We start from the raw sequence: 21,080 nt of genomic DNA on the forward strand, positions 1-21,080 counted from the left end.
TGGATTTCCGGTCTTGTGAGTATGTGCGTAAATATTTCCTGGTTGTGCTAAATGTCAGTGCTGAGAACCGGAGAAATCCAAAAATTACCTTCTATATGTTTACAGGATTTATAATATCACTTCAAATGCAAATAAGATATACACTGCTATTATTGCTATACTATAAATGTTAACTGAGCCAGTGGATTTGAAACTTGTGTATGTTTGCGTCTGATGAATGAATTTAATACACTTGTTCCCTACGGTTCACAAAATGAAAGTCGAACTCATGGTGTGTATACACAGCTACATAGTGTATTTTTATCTTACCAATTATGAACTGTACAAATTACTTATTTCTCGAAAATGTTTGTATTACATAGATTTTTTTCAATGAAATATTTACCTCGTGAGACGTGGGCTGCGATTTAGCTTCATAAGTATCCATTTCTCAATTGTGCACATACATCAGTTTGTTTCATCATTATTTTCACAACATATTTTATTATTTTACACAATTAACTAATACATGACTAATTTTAATATCTGTTTTATCTGATAATTAATGCAAAGGAATAACAATATACCTGCCTGCTCGGATAATGATTTATGTCAGTCAGATTTATGCTGCAGATCTTTCACAAAACAAATAAACATGCACATGCACATGCATAAAAAACACACATGAATGCAAACAGCGGTCTTTTAATTTATGCAAACCTGCCATAATTACATTACGTTTAATTGTGCAGTTACAGTTATAAATTAGTTACAGTTAATAAAACATGCTTTATCAGAAATCTCTGTGCGTCTCGTTTGACAGTCAGAAACCTTGATCTTACATATAACAGAACAAAATCAGCTCTTCGAAAATATAAAGTATTGCATATTTGAGTGGTTTGTGTTTGAAAGAAGAAATCCCTGTGGACTGATTAACCTGAAGCTGACTCTGGTCCGCATAATCAACAGAAAAATAAAGCAATCTCCGCATTGTATCTTGATTAATTTCCACACAGAAGTACGCAAAAATGTAGGGAGGATGTCTTTGATATACCACTATCCGCTGTTAAATTAAAAAATCATTGATTATATATATCTAGCCAAGTTTCGTATGTAAGTTTCCCTTACAGTCAATGCGAGCGTGGCAAGACAGGAAGTAAGTATGCATACACTCGTGTCGCTGAAGCTCACCGGCGCCATCTTGTGCACCTAGCCCTATGGGGTTAGTTCACCGAAAAAAGAAAATTATGTCATTAATAACTTACTCTCATGTCGGTCCAAACTCCATTCATCTCCGGGACACAGTTTAAGATATTTAATTTAGATTTAGTCCGAGAGCTCTCAGTCCCTCCATTGAAGCTGTGTGTACGGTATACTGTCCATGTCCAGAAAGGTAAGAAAAACATCATCAAAGTAGTCCATGTGACATCAGAGGGTCAGTTAGAATTTTTTGAAGCATTGAAAATACATTTTGGTCCAAAAATAGCAAAAACTACGACATTATTCAGCATTGTCTTCTCCTCCGTGTCTGTTGTGAGAGAGTTCAAAACCAAGCAGTTTGTGATATCCGGTTTGCGAATGAATCATTCGATGTAACCGGATCTTCTTGAACCAGTTTACCAAATCAAAAATCAAAAGTCGGTTTGTGACTCCAATACGCATTAATCCACAAATGACTTAAACTGTTAAAGAGCCACACAGATGGGAAATCAAAAATTACCTGTATTACAGTGTATGATGTAGCTGTCCATCAGTGTAAACAATGTGCAAAGTAATTAAACCAAAAAGTACACGATTTATAAAGTTATTGGCTTCTAAAGTAAGGAGTCGACTCTGAATCGCTGAAACGAGTTGTTATAGATTTCAAATCTTTTGCCCATCTCTTTGTACGTAATGAGAACACTTTGCATAATAATCTCCGTCTACCATCTTGGGAGAAACAAAACTCTGACCTGCCCCACCCCCCACACAGACGCTCTGGTTAGTAGTTGGCGTGATAGCATCATGTCGAGGAGACAGTGTGTTTTTAATTGTAAAAAAGGCAAGTTTGTTTTATTTTCACTGCCAAAGAATGAAGGTCAGAAGAACCAATGGCTAAAATTCATTTTTACCACAATACCAGAGCAGTACAACAAATCCCTTTTGTTGTGTTCACAACATTTCACTGATGACTGCTTTTCTAATCTCGGTGAGTTCAAGGCGGGATTTTCAAAGCGTTTGGCCATAAAAAAGGGTTCATTACCAACTTTATTTGGACCAACAAGCATCTCCGAATCACAACCTGCTGTAAGTATGATTATGAAGTTATGTGTTTGTTTTCTCCCGAGCGTCTTATCAGTATGTCGTGCTAGCACTATATGTTAATGCTAACGCATTGTTTATCATGAAGTTGTGTGCTCAGTTTGGTTATGTACGTGCTTACATGAGTATGGGTCCTTAGTCAAACGTCCTGGTCAATTTGTTGATTTAATTGTGTAGCCGGTTGAACGACTTGGTCTGTTTCCTCTTCAGATTCTGGCTCATATTGATAAGGCAAAATAGATGCCATGGTATTTATGTACTGTAATAATACCCTATCTAAAAACATCCGAAGGTGAGCTATGGGCGTTTCGTTTTACAACACGTACATGCGGAACAACCAATCAAAACTATGTCAGTTGACCAATCAGAACACAGTATGCTACCGAAAGGTGGGGTTTAAGGAAACTGAATCTTTTGAACAGCTTTGCGCGAACCGTTTGGGGATCTCTGAGAATTGAGGTAATTTTAAAATGATATTTTGACAAAATGACAATGTTTTTGTAACCTTGGATTTAAACTTGTTGTACAGGACTTATAAACAGTGATAGGAAGCTTAGAATTTTAGATAGGCTCTTTAACTTTTTTAATGTGGCTGACACTCCCTCTGAGTTCAAACAAACCAATATCCCGGAGTAATTCATTTACTCAAACAGTACACTGACTGGACTGCTGTGAATAGAGAACTGAAGATGAACACCGAGCTGAGCCAGATAACGAACAAAAGACTGACTCTTTCACGAGTCAAGAACCGGTTGCATCGGTTTTCAGATCACCAGTAGTTTTTTCGGACAGTTCGATTCAATAAACCGGTTGAAGAAAATGGTTCACTGGTTCTTTTGCACTCGACCTAATGACTTAATTTGCGATGATTGCCCTTGATTCAAGCCTTCGGTTTACCCGCACTCATAACATTAGCACAGAATCAGTTCAGAATCAATCACCAAAAGAATCAGTTCGGTTCAGACGCTCTGTGTGTCAGTCTGCTTCACGCTGAATCACACATTCACAGTATCATCAGCTCCTCGATTCTCGAATCGGACGCGTCCGACAGAAACGGTTCTTGACTCGTGAACGAGTCAATTGTTCGTTCGTTATCTGGCTTGGCTCGGTGTTCATCTTCAGTTCTCTCTTCACAGCAGTTCAGTCAGTGTACTGTTTGAGTAAATGAATTACTTCGGGATATTGGTTTGTTTGAACTCAGAGGGAGTGTCAGCCACATTAAAAAAGTTAACAGCTTAAGTCATTTGTGGATTAATGCTTATTGGAGACGTGAACCGTTTTAAACGATTCAGTTCGATTTCGTGAACTGGTTCGAGAAGATCCGGTTACATCGAATGATTCGTTCGCGAACCGGATATCACTACACTGCAGTGAACGCGCTCACAACAGACCCGGAAGAGAAAACAATGATGAATAAAGTCGTAGTTTTTGCTATTTTTGGACCAAAATGTATTTTCGATGCTTCAACAAATTTTATTCTCACTGACCCTCTGATGTCACATGGACTACTTTGATGATGTTATTCTTACCTTTCTGGACATGGACAGTATACCGTTCACACAGTTTCAATGGAGGACTGAGAGCTCTCGGACTAAATCTAAAATATCATGTGTTCCAAAGATGAACGGAGGTCTCACGGGTTTGGAACGACATGAGGGTGAGTTATTAATTACATAATTTTCATTTTTCGGTGAACTAACCCTTTAAGTAAAAATTAATGAATGAATCATAAAAATATAATAACCAAAAGAAAATAAACAACAGAAAAATATCAATTAAATACATTTTGAAAGGTTAGTATTACCTCAAAAATCAGTGTTTCTTTTTTCATAACTTTACTCATATAGTGAATATGTTCATTCATTCAAAGTGACAAAGCAGTTTGGAAACCCCTGGTTAAAACCTGGACAACACTGACCTCACTATGATCCTTATAGTGTTTATAAATAATTGTACTGTATTGTAATATTTTGTGATATTTTTGTGATATTTTCCCCATTATGTTCAGCCAGAGGCTTCCAAAAACTTCAAACATTACTGATATTCAGAGAACTGTACATATCCGTATTCAGAGAATAAAACTTTTGAACTATTCAGAAATGTATGCTTGAATATTTAATATGAGAATACACTAAAATATATAGTTTAATCTGTATTTTGTTTCTTCATTTATAAAATGCTATGGATCAAAGTGTCTGCAAAATACATAAATGTACATTTATTTTGAACCTGCAAAAAAAAAATAATAATAATAAATAATAATAATAAAATAAACATGACAAAATTAATGCTGCTCTCATCAAAATAGGCAAAAATGTGAAATTAAAATTTTCAATTAAACTTTTCACTCAAATTATTATGCTTGTAATTTGCAATGAAAAAAAAAATGCTGTATGAAATTCTAAGTAAAAGCATTTTGGACCCTATTACAGTGATACCATTATTATAAATACATAATTTCATCAGTTAATATAACTTTAACAAAGATGGTATTCACTCAAATACAGTAGACATTTTATTGCATCCCAAGAACATGAACAAAGGTTTTGTGGTTCTGAAAGAATCAATTGTTACCAAATTAACAAATGCTGAATGAACACTCAATCGATGAAACACATGATCAAATGCAACAACACATATATTATACAATGCATAAGTCTGTTTAATATCTTTCTGCCAGCATGTTATTAGGCTATCTAGGTAAAACTTATATTATACTTAAAAATATCATAATTCTTCATTGGGCTCAGCACAACACTCAACACTATTAAAAAGAGAATTATCAAAAAATAATATAATAATAATAATAATAATCTGAAGTCTGAACCAGCGCTGTTTGGAGATTTCTGACAGATGTGGAGCATCCAAATCAAAGCTGTGCCATTTTCATCAATACTAAAATAAATACTTCAAAGACAGTATCACTTGTGGCAGATTTTTATCACATTCCAGACAAATACACTTTCCCTGAGCAATCCTTCACAATGGACCATTCCCAGCTGCTCTGAATGGTCAGGATTTCTTGGTCCACTCTCAGCTCCAACAATACTTAAGGTCAGAGGTTGGCACGGCTGGACACACAGCTCACACAAAAGTGCAAATTTATTCAGGGTAATGTTCTAAGCCTCCTAGGGGATCTTCCCTGTTTTACAAAAAATATTTAAAGTAATGGCACAATTCCTAAACTAGATCTCAGTAACTAAAAGTCATTTTATACTAATGAGTATTTTCTTTAGTAGTTTTTATTTTAATGTTTCAAACTCAGAGTTCAGAACCCTCTTAAATGTGATAATTTTTTGTGAAATGTCTTTCAAACCTATTTTTAATATATATATATATATATATATATATATATATATATATACATCCCATAGGTGTAATGGTTTTTATACTGTAGAAACTGTATATTCTATCGGCCTTCACCAAGCCTACACCTAACCCTCACAGGAAACTTAGTGCATTTTTACTTAAAAAAAAAAAAAAAACTCAATCTGTATGATTTATAAGTTTTGAAAAATGGGGACATGGGTTATGTCCTCATAAGTCACCCTCTCCTTGTAGTACCTGTGTCATACCCATGTCCTGATATGTCACAAAAACAAGAGCACACACACACACACACACACACAAATATATATATATATATATATATATATATATATATATATATATATATATATATATATATATATATTTTTTTTTTATTGCTATAATATTTTACAAATATTGCTATAAAATTATGTGATTTATTTATCACAGTATTTGTTGGAAAAAAAGTGTTTTGATATTATTGTTAACTTTAATATAATATTGTTAAAAATTAGTTCTGACTCCTAATTGTTTGATTGTCTAATTAAAAGGCTAAAATTGTAAGCTTGTATTTTTATTTTTTCTGCCAATACCAATGTAAATATTTTGTAGTCAAGATTTGTGGCTTTACAGAAGTACACTTTTAAAATTGCACCTACTGTACCTTGAAAATATAATTTTATTATAAAAAGCTTTTTTCATAATTTTTTTGTTTTGTTTTTGTTTTACCCTTATTTGTCATGACAAACAAAATAAGTTTTAAATATAAAAAAAGCTTTCAGTAACCTGTCACATGAATTAATCTTTTTTTTTTTTACGCAATTGATATTTGACCATACTTTATAGTGTTTCCAGCCTTTAAAACCACTTTACTTGTGAAGTGTTATTGAACGATTCCTTTGCGGTAAAGTGCCAGGTGATCCCTTACACGAGTGGCTTTTGAGAGACGGGAAACGTCACCGAAGACACAATGCGTAATGGCACTGTAGACACTGTTGGATTGTAACTGCAATAAAAAAAATTGGTTGTTTCTTTAAGAGGTTGCTGGTCAGTACGCTGATTGAGACAGTGGATACTCACCCTCTTCTCACCACAATGGCCATTTATCACTCACTGGTGTGTTATTCAAATCTCGTACCAAGCATCCACCGACCCCATTCGCGCCCTCGCCGATTATTTAGAAAGCTGCAGTTGTCACGCGAGCTCTCGCGCATTCTTGAGCCAGAAACGCTGCCAATGTGTTTTGCTCCTCATTTACAACAGTCATCTGGTCGGGAGTGATAAAAGGCTATGTATACATGAATATCGACCCTCACTAACATGCATCGTGACGGTCACGCATATCGTGAACTTTATTTATTCTGCGCATTGAAGTTGGAGACTCGTAGCACCGCGGAGCGAGACCTCTGGAGGAATTTGATGAACATCAGGATGTTTCTTTTTTCTCTCTCTTCTCGTTTCTGGTTCTTCCATACTTGATCAGAAACGTCTCGCAGGTGCAGGTGCAGACATGGCGAATCGGTGACTTCCGAAGAAAGTGTCTCGTGATGGTGCATCACACCTCCTAATGATTCGCGAGCACCTCGACAGAGCAGCACATTCCTCGATTATTTCCGAGGGAAATTTTGTGCATTAAAAATGGTAATTTATTTATTACACCGGAACGAATTAATTGATAATATTTAGTGATTTATTTGGTTAATCTCAGCCTTTTTTCCCGGTAAGACCTGATTTTAATATTTAAGTGACCGACAAAAAAGAGCTGTTGAAATATGCTATTGTTTTTGGTAAAATAACATGCAGTCTTAAAGCAACATCCCAGGCTTATACGGACAGTGGGTTATTGAGAGTCAATTTTGTCCTGTGCTATTCTGACATTTCTTTAGATAACGAAAAAAAAGTGGACCGAAAAATATTATGATGTGATTTCACCGCCAAGTAATTTATGAAATAGGCCTACAGACGATATGTTGAAAGACTGCACGCCTGAAGTATGTGAAGAAAAAAAACAACAACAACAACAATGTGCATCAAGGCCTTTTCACACTGAAGAGAAGAAACACACGAGGACACAAACGCATGGATCCTATACAGAAAAAAAGATTCACACAGATGTGCTGCTTATGGAAATATGAGCTCAAGCAGTTGATTGTCCAAACGCAATTCTTGTGAAATGTCAAGCGATCAGTCGAGAATTGTGCCTGGACATCTGTTGCTGGAGGCTCCTACGCATCTCCAATCAACATCTCTGTCACGGGGGGTTATTAATATGATTGTTTTAAAATGCATTGTTGAAGAAAGTTGATTTTAATAGGCATTAAATTCTAATCAATAATGTAGGCTATCTGTTGTGTTTTCGTTTACCATGCGCTAATGTGTTGAATTAACAATAGAAAATGGTTTATCTTGAAAGTTAAATCCATGACACGTAAAAATGCATACAATTTTGCATATAATTAATTGTTTGCTTTACTATTATAGTTTTATATTCACATCATAATCTTGTTTGTTAGGTTTGTTTTTATTAGAACATTTAGCCTACATAATATCTTAAATGTATTAATGTAAATTCAGTAGGCTACATCGTAAGATTTATAATTATTATTTTAAACTAATATAATACATAGTTGTCACAGAAATAGATTTTACCTTTAATTATATGCATTTTTGTTCAGTAGAGCAGAACGAAAAATGCTTATCAAATTAATGTTAATCAATTGAATTGAATAGATTGAGTTTAAGTAAATTTGTAGGTATTTATGACTGTATTTTTTCTGTTAGACTCGTTTAAAATGAGCTGACAGGATTTTACGATTTTGTCAGATTTCTTTTCAGTGTATGAGGCGTCTGCTGCAGAATTTAGAATAACAAAGAAATGGCGTGTTAATCCAATAGGATTAAACCAGATTAGTTTTACGCACAGGTCGGGTCTTTTGATCTTTAAAATCAGCACGAGCAGAGCATTAAAAGAATACATAGGCTAGTTGTCGTGTATTTGCATTAGACTTTCACTTTTTTCACTTTCCATATGAGATCAGTGCATCTGTTCATCTGTTAAAATGCATTTTTTACAAAGCTACGTAAAATAGTTTAAGGGTATTTTAAACCGTTTTCTTATATTCCATAACGTTAAAATTAAGATTTCATAAATGTCGTATAGCAACATTTTCTTGTTTATTGTAAGACCCTTTAAAAATGACATTTGAGATTAAAATAAATAAAAGTGAAATATAAAAATAGTTAAATTCTCAAAACAGTTTAAAAAGAAAATGAAATGGAGGTTTTGTTTATAAAATAACTTGTAGCAGCCATGGACTGCTCTATTAAAGTTACATAATTTAGAAAATCCCTAATATTATCCATATTATCCCGTTTAGCACAAGCACATTTAATAAACAATAATAAGAAGAATTCAGTAGTTTTCAGTTCTTTAGTAAAGCATTTCTTCCAGTGCAGATGTGATTATTTCAAGCTTTCCACTGAAATTGATAAAATTCTTCTGCTACAATGAATGCCTGCTAAACAGAAATTATCTCCTTTAAATTATGTAATCATAAACAGTTTCTATCTGAATGAATTCCATTGGTCCTAAAGACACTCTGATTCTCCTTGCATTGCTATGTGAGGTTTATGTCCATAGTTTCAGAATATAGTCAATGAGCTGATATGAAAGACTATATGCTGTGTTAGTGGAATTTGCACTTATCATTGCAACTCACATGGAAGCAAATGAGGCCATACATCATGTGGAGCGAAGACTTGACAGTTTCAGCATCAGAGTCTTATTAAGTTAGAGGATTATCAATCATTTCATGCTTGCAAAGTCGGACAGATTTTGGACAGACATTTTCTTATAGATCATCCAGAGGCCCATGTCCCCCACTGACCACACAGAGGCCAAGGGCATCCCTGGTGCCCCCTCCAACCCTATCCCAGCATTCCCCCCTCCTCTCGCCCTTTGTTCTGTTGTCCTGGAGACTCATTGCTGTGGTAACCACCCATTGTTTGGGTGAGAACAGAGATGAAGAGACACACAGTCAAGTAATCTCACAAGAGCACGATATGATGCAAATACTTACTTTTGAAATTGGGATGACAGAAAGTGAAATTCATTTTCGCATTTAACATATTAAACATTTAGTATGGTCAAACCACACTCTAAAAAGACATCCAGGGGACCTGTAACCACAACCTAAGGAAATGCATGAAGAAAAAAATATAATTTATTGATTGACTTAAACCTTGCAGACAAGTTGCAAACATTATTTGATGAATTCTGGTGACACAAACTTGATCATTACATCAATGATTTGATGTATTTCTAAATTATGAATGAATGTTCTTTTAGTAACCTTAATAGATTGTTCAAAGTGATGAGGTGTTTAATTAAACATTCTCATGTTGTTAGCACATAACAGAATGCTAGCACATAAACATTATCTATGCATTGTTAATGGAATGTTGGACATTCATTTAAAGTTAATAAAACCTCAAGTGCTATACTTATTATTCCAAAACATTCCCATCATGTTTTCAAAATTCTAAACTGGAAAGTTTCCTTCATGTTTTCGCTTTGCCAAGAAAATCATAAAAAATTATTTAGTGTGTACTTTAAAGACGTTTAATGCTGTAGTATCTGATATTTTAAAGTGTTTCTGTTGAACTTGTACATATCTTACTTGTTCATTACATTTACATGTGAAATAAATTACATTTATAATGTGTTATGCTAGCTGTTGATTTTAACTGAAATAGATATGATTAATTGGTTCTGAGATCACCACTTAACTTATTTTTTTGAGCAATGAACATTGAATGAACAACCTTTTAGTAATGAACAAACTTTTTATGCTACAAATTAAGTTTGTTGGTTTAATATAATTTCACAAGAAGTAACTCAGAAAGACTGATGCAAACTGTTGTGTTAATTTTATTTTTATTGTTTAGCCAAACATTTGTTTTTGGGTTGTGACATTCTATTAATAAAACACTGTTAAATTAACAAGCATATTGTTGATAACCTCACAAAACACAACAGAGTAACGGATGCACAGCCAGGAGGCAAAAGTTGGTTTAGCCGAACGTCTCAGCTGAATGCACCTCAAAAGGACTTTGCTCAGTGTGCCAATTGTTTTTCATCTGTGGGCCACACAAGGCCCACCGCATCCTCCATCCCACCCCTCAGCCGGCGCTAACTCTGGCCTGACTCGGGCCATGCAGATGAAAGCCTCATCAGCACTGTGGCTGGCCATATTTACAAGTGAAAGACATCCAATAATGGGGTGGTTAGGGAGAAAATGAGGAGACAGAGGGGCGCTCACAGATGTTGGGGGGGTCATTGTAGCCTGGGCAGTGGGGACCAGCAGAGGGGGTGATTTTGTGCCTTTTTAGATCTGATTTAGGACAGAATGGAGAGGTGTCCGAAGCGAGGGCAGCCACCTCGGAGAGCGTGTGAACAGGAGCACGGGGTTCAAGCTAAGAGCAGAGGTTTGGGGGAGGGAGGTGGGTCATGCTGTTATTATCCTGTTGCTTTTTGTAACAGTTGAAAATCCTTCCTTTGACACCACCAAAGGTGAGGGCCTCGTTGCTACACTTCCTCTTGGAATACTGGGATGAGATAGATGAAGTCATCAAACTGGGCATTAGTGCTTTGTGTGCAGGTGAAATGGGAGGGAAAGCTTTGCGAGCTTATCCACTAAAATTCAACATGGTCTCAAAAGCCTTAATGTCCAGCTCACAGTCACTCTGTCCTTGCCAGACCTTCAACAGACCACCTTACACCTGCTAAAAGTTCCTGCTGAGAAACATTTAATATCCTTTGGTAAGTGGAAGAAGACGGGCTGTCAGAGGTAGTTGGGGGGCTTTGTGTCATTCTGTCCATGTTCAACAGTTATGTGTTCACACAGTCAGGGACTTGGAATGGACATAAATAGGGTTGGAAATATATGAAAAGCACAGATTAACTCATGATACACAAGACAATAAGTGAAAAATGATGGTGTGGATTTCAAAAAGTGCAAATACACAAGTTAATAAAATGATTTTTCACAAAAACTTGATTTTATTGTCGTGCCTTTGATGCGCAGTTATGAAAAGCACCATTTCATTTGGAATTACTGTACATTTAAAAAAAAAAACTTAATACAGATGGATATGGCTGATCAATGAATAGAAAATGCATTAAGAAAATGGTTTAACCTTTAAAACATTATTTACATTATCAGGGCACTTCAAGCATAAATTATCCTTTAGATTCCCTTTAGTGTTTTAAATTACATAAAGGAACTGAATGTTTGTTCTAACCATTTTAGAGTTTATATAGGAAGGTCAAAGAAAAAAAATGGTAAGAATATAGCATTAAGAAAAGAAAACAGAATTATGTATTAAAATATTTCTTAACTTTGATGTGGTACCATCAAATATTTTATTTTCGTAAGGTTCACTCAAAAATGAAAACTATGAAAATTATATATTAACATCATTCACTCTCTCTCATCATGTTGCTCCAAACCTGTATGACTTAATGCTGAGAAATTAAGAATTTTGTTAACAAAAAAGGCACTTATCAAAATATCTTCTTTATCGTTTGGAATGACATGAGGGTGAGCAAATGATGACAGAATTACAATTTTGTGTGAACTGTTGCTTTAAGACATCTTTATTTACATTGTACTGAAAGAGCTGCAGAAACTTACTGACTTGTCTGGCTTAAAAAAAGCAACTATTTAAATATTAAATGAAAGCTATTATACATCATTTACATATTTAACACGATAAAAAAAAAAAAAACTTACTTCAAGTAGGCACTGCTGCAAAAATACAGCACTTAGTTCCATTTTCAAATGAATTTCCCATAATAAAATAAATTATAATTAAAAGTTCTGAGATTTTATAGTTATTTGCACACTGAAACTGAGAGTGTTGTAGGTTGTTTCAGTGGCCCAGAGAACTGAGGTTGGCTCTGTGAATCGGCCCTTTTTATTAAATAGCAACAGGCTAATTATTCCTGCTTGATTAAAACCAGCAAAGCCAGAGCTAGCAATATTTATTGCATCCTGCTCATTCTTCATCAGAACTCATCCATATGGATGAAACATACAAACGTCCCCAAATTCCAAATTCAGGCAGCTTTACTCTGTAGTTCCTTCACCCAAAGAGCTCCCAGTTGCTGTTAAGACCCTTAATGGATTTTACTTTGACCCTCAAAGGAACAGGTTAACTTTTGCCGGTACTAATTTGCAGCCAGTGCTGGAGAAGTATTGTCCATCATTTGGTGTGTAAGTCATGGCGCCCCCTACCAACGAAGTCACATCTGCACGCTGACACTCCCCACGCTGACAGAGCTCCCGCTGGGCACAGCGCTCCACGTGGCGCCGCAGCAAGGGAAGAAAAGGCACAAAACGAGTGATAAGCTTTTCTGCAATTATTCTGGACTGGTAGAACCCACCTGGGAAACAAAGTTCACCCACAGATTAGATTGATTTAACAGAGGAACATTGTGCAGCGTATATAAAGTACCAAGATCACTCACTGTTCTTGTTGTTGTACACTGCATCAGCAATAATGTCCTCCAGCTCTTTAGGAAGAATGTCCTCTCGATCTCTACCTGCCTGACGGCTCTCCAGTGCAACTTTGTTTATTACCTCCTGACCTACAGTACTGAAAAACAAAAACAAAACACATCTATCCCTCCACTGAAAGTCCAAGTAACACAACTTGATCCAAAAAAGGTAATTAAGGCATTGTAAAGGAAATCTACATGAATCAAAAAGTTTAATACAAAGCAACTATATCTCTTCAAAAGACTTTAAACGATCGATTCATATGGATTCGTTTTCTGAAGCCTTTATGACATTTTTGGATCTTCAAATTTTTAGTTACCTGGACGTTCAATGGAGAGACAGAAATCGCTCAGATTGATCAAGATTAAGCAAATTCATGACGGTTTGTATTGACACGAAGCTGAGAACATGATGACAGAATAGTTTGGACTATCCTTTTAATACTTTAAATTCCTTGCTTTAGGGCTGCAACAAACAATTATTTTGATAATCGATTAATCTAACAATTATTAGAATGGTTAATCGACTAATCATTGATTATTTCACCTGATTACGTATACTGATATTTCACTGATTAATCAGTAGACATTTATTGATCAGCTTTTGCAATTAGTTAAAATATTTAGTTGTACATGTTCTAACAAATAAATTAACAAACCCTTGTGGATTGTTCAAATTCACTACCCTTTCGGTATGTTCGGGATGAAAACATCCACTCAATTAAACTGCTGTAAAAATGTATCAGATTCATAATTTTTTTCTTTTCAATTTTTTTTTGCATAAATCTGTTAATCAACTTCAGTCCTGATCAAAACTACCAAATGTTTAAAAAAAAAAAATAATCCAAGATTTTAACTCTTTAATTGCCAAGTTCATAAATGATGTCACTGGTTTGGGGGGAAAAACACGCAAAATGACTTATTTTCAATATAAAAGTAATTGTGGCTGGATTTTTTTTTTTACTTTTTATAACAGTCTTGGGCATGTCAAAGATTAGTAGCAACATTGGCTTTGATGCATTTTTAGTTTTTGTGCAGCATTAGATTTAAATTTATTCCTCCCTAATTTGTTGTTGGTGGCTGTTTTTGCCCCATTGACTTCCATTATAACAACATTTTTTTATTGCAAAGCCATGACACCATATAATCATGCATTCTTGATTGTTTGTGGTTTTCCCTTTTGGGAAGAGGTAAAATTTGTTATTTTTACAGTTGATCACTAGGTGGGACCATTAACCCTTTAGATAGGCCTGTGCAAAAAAAGGCTTAGTTCCTGGCTTGTATGTGGAGTTATATGGAGTATAATAGCAAATTATAGTGTTTGTGTGTGTGTGAGATTCTTGATTGTTGGTGGTTTTCCCTGTTGGGAAGAGGTAACATTTGTTATTTTTACAGTTGATCACCAGGTGGGACCATTAACCCTTTAGATAGGCCTGTGCAAAAAAAGCTATATGGAGTAAAATCCCAAAATCAGTGACATCATTTATGAACTTGGTAATTAAAGAGTTAAAATCTTGGATTTTTTTAGACATTTGGTAGTTTTGATCAGGACTGAGGTTGATTAATAGATTTATCCCAAAAAAAATTGAAAAAAATATTTATCTGATACATTTTTACAGCAGTTTAAATTAGTGGATGTTTTCATCCACGAACATCCCGAAAGGGTAGTGAATTTGCCCACAGTGTACCATTGAGTTTTTGAAAAATTTCAAAGCATTTTCCCAAAATATGGGTCACAATAAGATTTGTCACCAAAAATCATTCCATTAGCTCAAACACAGAGAAAGTTGTGGCCAAAATAAGACTCAACTTTACCCTCTAGTGGACGAAAACGTCCCCAACAACGCATAAGGGTTAAGGTAATCACTTAAGCTTTTAAAAGTCATATTACAATTATACAATTCATTTATACAAATAAACATATTTGGCATACAAAATTAGATGACAGAGAAACTCTCTTATTCACCATTTAATTAGCTATGAGAAAAAGTAACTGAATGACACATCATTCTGCCTTACATCTCCTTTTGTAAGTCATATGGATAAGAAACGGTTAGTTTCTTATCCATATGACTTACAAAAGGTTAGTAATAAGAGGTAATAAGATTAAGGTTAGTAATAAGATGTTTTATTTTTTGATAAACTATTTTATTCACAACATAGTCTCTTTTAAAATGCCTTATAGGGTAATGATAATCAAAATAGTCCTGAGCTAGATTAAGCTTTGATCTCTGCAAACAAACTATAACTTTAATGAAACTTTTTTTTCCCCCACTAATAAAAAGATTTCATCATTAGCTAGCTCCACACTGGAGAGCCGCTTTATTAGAGAAAATTAAGGTTTAATTCTAACAGAAATCAATACTGACTCTGGTTTTTCATGTTTTATACTGTAAAGCTGCTTGATTTAAGGATATCTACTGCATAAAGTACAAAGTTGTATAAATAAACATGACATGACTGGACTTTATTGGAGTACTAAACTGCAGAGCTTGTGAAACATCCACATCGCTGTAATCAGATGTGTTCTTAACTGCTGCTTTCTCACCACTGTCAGTTTTTGAAGTGTTTATTTTGTTACTGGGAGGAAAGCATGCAGAATATATTTAAATATTCATCCAAATGCCACTCAGCATCTTCAGGTTTGGCTGTGTTTGCAATGAACTGAATAGTGATGGGTCGTTCTTGAATGATTCGTCCATTACTCGGGAAGAACAAGTCGTCTGAGGGAGTGATTCATTCAGTCATGGATGCACAACATCCTATAGATTCTGTACTGGAATTAGTCAAGTAGCTCCAGTGCTATGAATCTTTGGGTTTTTCGAGTTGTTTGTTTACCATGTGACAGACCAATAAGCTTAAACTATGCAGTCTGAGCCAGAAAGAGGTAAAAAAAAATAAAAATAAACTCTTTATTACCTTTGTGAACCATCATGACAGAAATTCACACGTTTATAAATTGTATGTAGTAAAAAGTTACAATTTGAGACCAGAAACGCATCACGTAACATCTGTAAGTTAATAAAAAATGATAATAATAAAAATTACTAAGGATTTTCATAGTCGAATCGGAATTTTCGAATCTTGCTGATATTCGACTGATAGTCGAATCATATGTTTGGGGACAGGGCAAAATACATTGAGTCAAGTCAGACATTCAACTAACATAATTACTGATGTTAACACAGGGAAAATGTGTAACAAATGCCTCGCAGATACAAATGGGGTAAATTAAGTTTTTATGTTTTGATTAAAAGATAGTTAACACTAAACATCAGCAAAACCCTAAGAATTCACAATTTTTACAATAGTGCTCTCATTATAACCTATATGCCTATATGACCTAGCCTATATGACCTATATGTAGTTATTAATGTTCTGCATTTCTGTTTTAAGCTGCACGCGCTGAAGATGACCAGTAGAGTGAGCATTTGATAGCAAGTTTTTAATCAATGGGATTCAACTCATAATTTAACGTAGAATACACTTCGTTATTTAGACAACATAACATTAATATTAAGACTTCTAGGCTATCTGCAAAAAGTGCCCGAATGTACATGAACATATCTGCGCAGCTCTGAATGAACTCCTTTTGTGGACGCTTTCTTCACAAAACAATGTGCAGAAACACGGCAGCTAAACTCTAAAGATTCACAGTGTTTTATTATAATGGTCTTCTCATTATAATGGTATGGATGTGACAGTCCAGTCATAGTTATTGATATTCTGCATTGTAGTTTGAAGTGAGTGAAGTGACATTCAGCCAAGTATGGTGACCCATACTCAGAATTTGTGCTCTGCATTTAACCCATCCGAAATGCACACACACAGAGCAGTGAACACACACACACACTGTGAGCACACACCCGGAGCAGTGGGCAGCCATTTATGCTGCGGCGCCCGGGGAGCAGTTGGGGGTTCGATGCCTTGCTCAAGGGCACCTAAGTCGTGGTATTGAAGGTGGAGAGAGAACTGTACATGCACTCCCCCCACCCACAATTCCTGCCGGCCCGGGACTCGAACTCACAACCTTTCGATTGGAAGTCCGACTCTCTAACCATTAGGCCACGACTTCCCCTAGTTTGACCTGCTCGCGCTGTGCGCTGAAGAGATATCACCGTAGTACTACAATGAAGCGCTTGACTGAACCAAACACATTTTATATCAGGTAAATAATATATCCACGATATATATACGCTGGCTGAAATGTTTTGAAATCACTTGTACTTGACCTGTTCAAAAAAATCCAGTCTCTGCCTGTGTCAGTTTGCATCTTGGTAAAGTTTTAAATCCCTGCTGCCAAGATGCTCCTCTGTCGGTCACGGATTATGGAAAGTGAAACATAAATCTATAGGGGTGGTTGGATTTATTCATGCACTTTAAAATATTAATTTTCAGATTATTATTTTCTTATTCACGGCTTTATCATAATAGGCTGTATATTAACTTATTGGGAAAAAAACACAAGTTCTGTGTGAAGTCAGACATTTGAGCTCCCCCATATAGTCAGAATGGCATAATCAATAACACCCCCCGAATATTCGACTGTGAGATTGGTAGTCGAATCAGGCTCCTCGAAATCGAAGCATCGAATCGTCGTCTATTCGGGGTAACCCCTAAATAATAACACTGCACCCGTTTGTAAGGAAGCTTGTACATTAACTAATTTCTCTATCCAATGCTGTCACGTCACATGACAGAAGAGCAAACGATTCGTAAAGACTCTTTCCGGCTCAGACAGCTCAGGTGCGTTCAACTTTTTGCAGCGCAAATCAATCACAATCTGACTTGAAGCAGTGCATGCCAGTTAGAAATTTTGTCCAACTTCAGATGGCGCCGACGCCACATGACTATCACGTGTGTCATCAAAGTACCACGAGAGTGTTTCAAGAGCAGCCGGCTGACTGAGTTTTTCCAGAGCGACTGCAGGAGTCCTGATGACGACACAGCTGCTTCATGATTGGCCACATGACAACGATCACGGGTGTTTCGGGTTAGTCGAACCTTTTCATTTCCAATGATGGCCACAAATCTGTGTTTTTAGAATGGATAAAAGCTTTTTTTGCATTGTAGTCGCACTGTTGTATTGAGTCACGTTTATCATACAACACTGATAAAAGCATATATAGCCCCGACTTTATTAGTAATTAAATAATATGTGATTATGTTGAACTTTATTCTTGAAAAGATGGTGCTGTATTAAGCAGTATATAAAAAGTGTTTCTGTTGCTCATAGAAATTTTTCTGAAACCTCTGTGTATTTGACAAATATTGCATTTAATTAACTTCATCTGTGATCAAGTATGCAAAGTCTCCGGCTTGACGTGTCTGTTTTCAGCCCCGTCCCCAGACTGCAAGCGGCTGCTCTCGTTGGTCACCGTCTGTAGATGTGCTTCAAGTTGAACGCACCTTTTGGTTAAGTTAATGGGGCTGTCATGTGATGAAAGAACTATTATTTAAACTTTTCTGTTTCTTATAGCATTGTAGTTTTGTATTGTTTGTATTGTGATCAACGTTTCCGTAAGTAGTAGATGTGTTAGGGAAGTAACACGTAACATTTTAATTATATTTTGCTAAGATGCACGAAATGAACAAAATGACCCAAAAAAAGATTCGTTCATTTTGATGAACGAGTCTCAAAATTATTTCATTAAGGAGTCATTCAGACTTACCTGATAAATATATAAATCGCTTTACGGTAGTTCGTCTGGAACAGAACATGAAAGGGGCCTAAATGCGGTTCTAAAACATCGATCACACCAGGAGGCATTTTCTCCATCTCATCAAAGATGAAGATTGAACGAGCACAAGCTGTGAGGTTTCCCTCAACCCAGCGTTTTAGATCTGACTGTGCACAAAAAAAGAACAAACAAATAAACAATTAACAAAAAAACGGTATTCATCCAGGATGCAAAGATTAAACTGCACAAGATTTGTGTTAATATCAGTAAACATACACATACCCTGTATTGTTGCACCCTGTCAGCTAAAGGAAAGTGTAAAGTGGGAACAAACTGATGGATGTATGGGCTGCCCATAGCTGTTCCGTAGATGTGTCGTCCCATCATAGAGCTGACCAGACTTTTTCCAGTCCCAGATGCTCCATGGAATGACAGCACTAGCGGTCTGTCGGGGCTCTCATTCTGTAAAAACTTCACCACTGCTTCCGAGACAATATCCTGAGCCATATGTTGACCATAAAGATTTTTATAAAGGTCCCACTCTAAACCTGTTAAAACACAGGCACAGTCGGGATGACTGAGGGGGTTTGTGAATAAAAGCTTTGTTACTCTGGAGCTTGAACAGCTGTCGCAGATTACCGTATGACATAATGACAAACCAATACATTAAAAACCTCCAAATATAGAGAAAAACAACCACGTCGAAGCAGAAGTTTGTTATTAAATTGGCTTGTTATGATTACTAAGTATGTAGATAATATGTTAGGAATAAACACAAACACAATGAATAAGGACTAACTTATAGGATATCAGTTTTACGACTGCTACGACTGTTATACTCTTCATCAGAATGTCAGTCATAATGTTTAATAAAAATGTAATAATTTTATTGGTGCATTTATTGTTATGTTAAAATGTTACAATTTGAAATATGTATCTCTGGTGTTAGAAATTTAACAGCTAAATTGATATGTATATAATTATGTGAACTTTTGTATGACATTAAGAATTATTTATAAACAGAAGCAAATCATATAAATAATGTTATCTCAAAATTTAGAATTTCATCCAGTCTAAACGTACACAGCTGCAGACACACTGTGAACTATGTAGCATTTCGTTTGTTTACAGTGGGGTTAGCTGTCATCTACCATTGGTTAAGTTAAATCTGGCATATGTGGTATAAAGAAAGTTTTTGTTGTTGTTTTCTTAAAAGAAATCATCTACTGAAGCTGGAAAAAAAGCCAACTGAGTAGAGAGCACAGAGGCTAACGTTAACTGTCTACATGCTGAAGAGACGGCTATTAACATCCCACACACCTTACCTTTTATGTCTGGTTTGAAGTCACAGTCGCAGCTGTCAGAAATTGAACAATAAATAGACTTCATCTCAAAACCGGTAACTAAGGACGTACAATAAATTAAAAGAAGTATAAATATCATTGTTGATAGCCTCGGAGCACAGCTCCACAATGAGTTGGACGGCGGAAGCAGAACTACTACAGCGCCACTGCGCCACAGACAGTAGAGGGCAACAAACCGATTCAACACAGTCTTTTTCTTCTTGTGTTATTTACGGCAGCTGAGACGCTTCACCCGTTTGGCAAGCGTATTGCTGCCCTCCTCAGTTCATCTGAAGAACTCTATCTCATATATTAAATCCTCAAATAAAGACCTGTGTGGAGTAAAAAACTTATAACAATCTTTGTTGTTTCATATTCCTTATTTTCAAGAATTGATTTTAAAGATAAAGATGAGACTCCGGATGCAAACAGATCAGAAAACATGCGATTTCTTGCAGCATGAAGAATTTCACACTCAATTACTAAATGCTTCACGGTTTCTAATTTACCACACAAACATCTGCCGTCTGGATGCTTGCCAACCCTTGCCAGCCCAATGACCCAATCTTAATCTAGTGATACCACACTATACCTCCTCTCTAATCTTGTGAATGATGTGTGCATTATTGTAGGCTAAATTCTGCCTTTATTTCCTGCTTCCCATTCTTTCCGCCATATTTGTTTTATTTTTTTATTTTATTTTTTGCTGTATAATACTCTTGCACTCAACTCTTCCATACATATCTTTCAAATCAACTTATGTGTAGTTTTTTTTTTTTTTTTGTCATCTCATCAGCCTCTTCATTCCCCTGAATCCCTACACGTGCTGGTTACCACATAAATACCACTATATTTCCCACTTTTATCACCTGATTTAGTGCAATCAGAATTTCAATTATTAAATCT

At 35.7% G+C, this 21,080-nt stretch overlaps 1 protein-coding gene across 1 annotated transcript; it reads right to left on the reverse strand.

Annotated features, from left to right (window-relative positions):
• Positions 1-11,627: 11,627 nt before the first annotated feature.
• LOC132137527 (torsin-2A-like) lies at positions 11,628-20,361 on the reverse strand. The gene is made up of 5 exons (XM_059547563.1): positions 20,157-20,361; positions 19,114-19,379; positions 18,823-18,998; positions 13,121-13,248; positions 11,628-13,036 (listed from the first exon to the last, which is right to left on the reverse strand). The coding sequence occupies exons 1-5, from the start codon at positions 20,272-20,274 to the stop codon at positions 12,792-12,794; spliced, it is 933 nt and encodes a 310-aa protein (XP_059403546.1). The 5' UTR covers positions 20,275-20,361; the 3' UTR covers positions 11,628-12,791.
• Between the last annotated feature and the right edge of the window lie 719 nt (positions 20,362-21,080).

Source organism: Carassius carassius, chromosome 4 (assembly GCF_963082965.1).
Source record: "Carassius carassius chromosome 4, fCarCar2.1, whole genome shotgun sequence".
NCBI lineage: Eukaryota > Metazoa > Chordata > Actinopteri > Cypriniformes > Cyprinidae > Carassius > Carassius carassius.